This window comes from Mauremys mutica, chromosome 12, assembly GCF_020497125.1.
Source record: "Mauremys mutica isolate MM-2020 ecotype Southern chromosome 12, ASM2049712v1, whole genome shotgun sequence".
Taxonomy (NCBI): Eukaryota; Metazoa; Chordata; order Testudines; family Geoemydidae; genus Mauremys; species Mauremys mutica.
The window spans coordinates 50,034,959-50,038,804 of record NC_059083.1 but is presented as its reverse complement, the minus strand read 5'-3'; the positions used below and the strand labels follow the sequence as shown (position 1 = coordinate 50,038,804).

The 3,846-nt window shown below is 42.8% G+C and overlaps 1 protein-coding gene across 1 annotated transcript; it reads right to left on the bottom strand.

Annotated features, from left to right (window-relative positions):
• Positions 1-363: 363 nt before the first annotated feature.
• LOC123346886 (olfactory receptor 11A1-like) lies at positions 364-1,320 on the bottom strand. Its single transcript, XM_044984330.1, has one exon. It carries the CDS (start codon positions 1,318-1,320, stop codon positions 364-366), a length of 957 nt encoding a protein of 318 aa, XP_044840265.1.
• Positions 1,321-3,846: the final 2,526 nt, after the last annotated feature.

Here is a 3,846-nt window from a genome sequence, read left to right as displayed (position 1 = left end):
AACAGGGGATTTAGTTGGATAATTAGTGGTTTTTGTGCCTTACACTATGTCAGCTGTGTGCATTTTCAGACACTGTACAAGTTCATCCTATAGGGTGAACTTTTATCCAAGGCCATGCAGAAAAATCAGTGCTGAACATGAGAGAGTGACAAAGCTGTCCGCAACCGCCCTTTCCTATATGTTGGGTAACTTGGGTTACATGGACACAGCACAGAAACATAAACATTCTGTCTCAGTAACATACATATCATCTCAATTTTTTTCATATTAGCACTGAGATTTCCAATGGGAGTTTTCAACTTAATATCAGTGGGGGCTGATTGCCTAAATCACACAGGCAGCTTGAAAACTTCAGGCTAAGTCTCAGCTAGTTTTTGTGAAAGCCACATATTTACTGACCGCTTTTCTCAAGGCTTCTTTGACTTCTCTGTTTCTCAGGCTGTAGATGAGGGGATTTACCAGAGGAGTCATGACTGTGTAGGAAAGAGAGAGCACTTTGTTCAGGAGGCTTAATGTATTGTGGTTTGGAAGCATATAGACAATCATTAGGGTTCCATAGTAAATTGTCACCACAATGAGATGGGAGGAGCAGGTGGAAAAGGCCTTTTGTCTCCCAGCAGTGGAAGGGATACTCAGGATGCTGGCAATGATACACACATAGGATGTCAGGGTTAGTAGGAATGGAGGCAGGGTGAATACACAGTATAGGATGAAATGGAACAATACTAACCAGTGTGTGTCACTGCAGGAGAGTTCCATGAATGGGATGACATCACAATAGAAATGGTCAATTTCATTTGGGCCACAGAATGTTAACTGTGATAGGAATGAGACAAAGATGCTACCAGCCAAAGAACCATTTAACCAGGACCCAGCAGCCAATTGGAGACTAAACTTGGTATTCATAAGAGTTGAATAGTGCAGGGGTTTACATATCGCTAAATACCGATCATAAGACATCACTGCTAGGAGATAGCATTCTGTACATACCAGAGAACCAAAGAAATACATTTGTATGATGCAGCCACTGAATGAGATGGTTTTGTCCCCAGTCAGAAGACTGGACAGCATCTGGAGCAGGATGGCTGAGGTGTAGCAGGTCTCCAAGCAGGACAAGTTCCCTAGGAAGAAGTACATGGGGGTGTGAAGGTGCTGATCAGTCACAACTAGTGCAGTGATGAGAATGTTCCCTGTCACGGTTCCGATGTAGATCACTAGGAACATCAGGAAGAGAAGAATTTTCAGTTCAGGGAGATCCCCGAATCCTAGGAGGATGAATTCCATGACATCTGTTTGATTTCTCCAGTCTCTGTCTTCCATGGGTTTAGTCTCGGAACAATAAAACAAACTGGGCAATTGAATTGGAAAACATAGTTAAAAGTTCATGATTTAATTCCATAAATATTCAGAAACTCCCCTTCCTCTCCTGGTTACAGGCTGAAATTTTAAGGCTAAATGTAGATTTCACAGCTAAGTGCCAGGAGGCTCAGCCTGAGCACAGAACATTGGTGTCCAGGTAGATCTCCCTCTGCCATGTCAGAACAATGACTAATAAAGAAACTATTTCTCTGGTAACCGAGTACTGATAGGACAGATCAAACCATTCCTTTATCTAGTGTCATATTCCTTCCAGTGACATACAGGAGATTAACAATGACGCTTAAATGCTGTTTTTCACTTCTGGCAATGGCCAGAATCATGCCATGACTTAGGAGTCAAAATTAATAAATACATCGACTAAAATGTTGGACTGAGATTTCCAACCCAGTCTAGTGTCCTTAGACACTGATCTTCGGTTACAATTAATGGAAATTAATATAACTATATATCCTGGTATATTCAGCATTTCAGTGCCTTGTAGGAGAAGGAATAATTTTCACCCCCTCACAAGACATCAGTTTATGCAATAAATTCTGAAGTGGAGTAAATTCTCCCTTAGTTCTTATGGTGGTGATGGTGATGTGGGTCAGGGACTGGCAATGCCTTTTCTTTTTCCTGATGTTAACTGTAGCTGTAATAAAATACATCTCTTTGGGGGGGTGGATTTTAGGATGGGACAAAATGAGGCTGATGTGCAACCCTAACTGGGGAGTGACCCTCTACACTACATAATATTTGTGGAATGACAATTCACGTGGGGTGGGGGTGGAAGATGTTGTCCCTGAACTCAGAGTCTAGAAACAATCTGGCATGTTTGATCCGAGCTAGTAAGACTCCCTCACCACTCCCCACCCTACTGGGGGACACTGAGCCTGATCCCCAGCTGATATAATTCAAGGCATCTCCATTTGTGTTAGTGGGTCAGTTTCCCACCTGAGGACCAGTACAGGACATGGATCTTAGCCTCCATCTCTGTGAAATGGTGCTATGAACGCTGACTGGCACTGCTGAGGGAAGGTGAGGCTAAAACTGATAATATTCACCTGAAGAAGAGCTCTGTGTTGCTCAAAAGTTGGTCCAATAAAAGATATTATCTCACCCATCTTGTCCCTCTACTATTCACAAAACACATTCATGCCTCTGTTTGGCAGTGGTATAGAAATACAGTCAGGAAGATGGTGCTCACCTGTAACCACAGCACAGCCCAAGCTTGAAGCAATGAACTCTTATTTCTCAGGGTTCGGCCGCCAGGATTCAGGATCCTCAGATGAGGTTCTTGTCTCTCCTCTTTCTGCAGAAACTGGGTTTTCTCAGTGAAGAGACCTGCAGTTACCTGAAGGGATGAGCAGGTGCATTTGATCTACATTTGAGCAATGAGCTTCCCCTTGGATTTACAAAGTGCAAATGCTGCCTCATATTTGTATTCAGTCTTCACGGTTTTTAGTACAGTCACAATTCAACCTTTCTCCCACTTCATTGATTTGTTTGTCTCCAAAGCTTTGTAGCTAACAATGCCCACTGGGACATGTATAATGTGACTTGTATAATTGTATCTTTTATTAAGTCTAATGAGTCCATGTGGAATATATTTTAGATCATGAACAAACACCAGCTTCCATTCTTGGGAGATGCCTGTTACAATCTACTTGCCCTACCCGGTTATTAATATTCAATATATGCTGCCACCTAGTGGCCCTTTTTCTAGTAGTATTCTATTGGCTACAAAAATCTTTTGGTCACTAGTCAGTATTTCAAACACCCCCTTCAGTTCCTCTGCTCTGCTGCCATCTAGTGTTGATTTCCCAGCATGGCAGCCTTTTTCTTTGCTGTCCTCTAGTGGATTCTTCTTCTTGTCATAGGTGCATCTTTCCAGTGCTTGACTCATCTCACCTGGCCATTATTTAGTATAACAGCCCATTTCTCGCTCCACAACATCTGCTACTATCCACAGTTCATTACATATTGCAGATGTCCTTTTCTCTTCAGGGCCCATTTCCCACCATTTATACACTGTTATTCAACTTCACCTTCCTTTCCACTTCCTTCAGGTGGTCATTTGACAACATAACACCTTCTTTCTTGCCCTTCCACTTTGGCTGCTATCCACTGGACAACACCACTACATCTTTCCATTCCTCTGCCCCCTAATGACTCTAGAGAGCTTAATCACCCCTTTCCTCATTTCTTACCTACTGCTACATGTGCGCTATTCCAGAGTAGAGCCACTGAGAACCAAATCGTAGAACAGCCTGATTGCAACATTAGTGGCTGTAGTAGAGAGAGCCTGAGACATAAGGCCTAAGGCCTGAACTGAAGTCAGGCCTGTCTACTATAAAGCAAAGTCAGGCTGTGAGCAGAAGAAGGATGTTACAAAACATGCCTGCTGGCAGGTTCACTCTCTGATATAAACTTTCCCATTATTGGAAAAACAGAAGCAACCCTAGGCACTTAGCAGTCACTTAAACA

Coding starts and splice junctions, on each gene's coding strand:
- LOC123346886 (XM_044984330.1), bottom strand. CDS start 1,320: ATGGAAGACAGAGACTGGAGAAATCAAACAGATGTCATGGAATTCATC.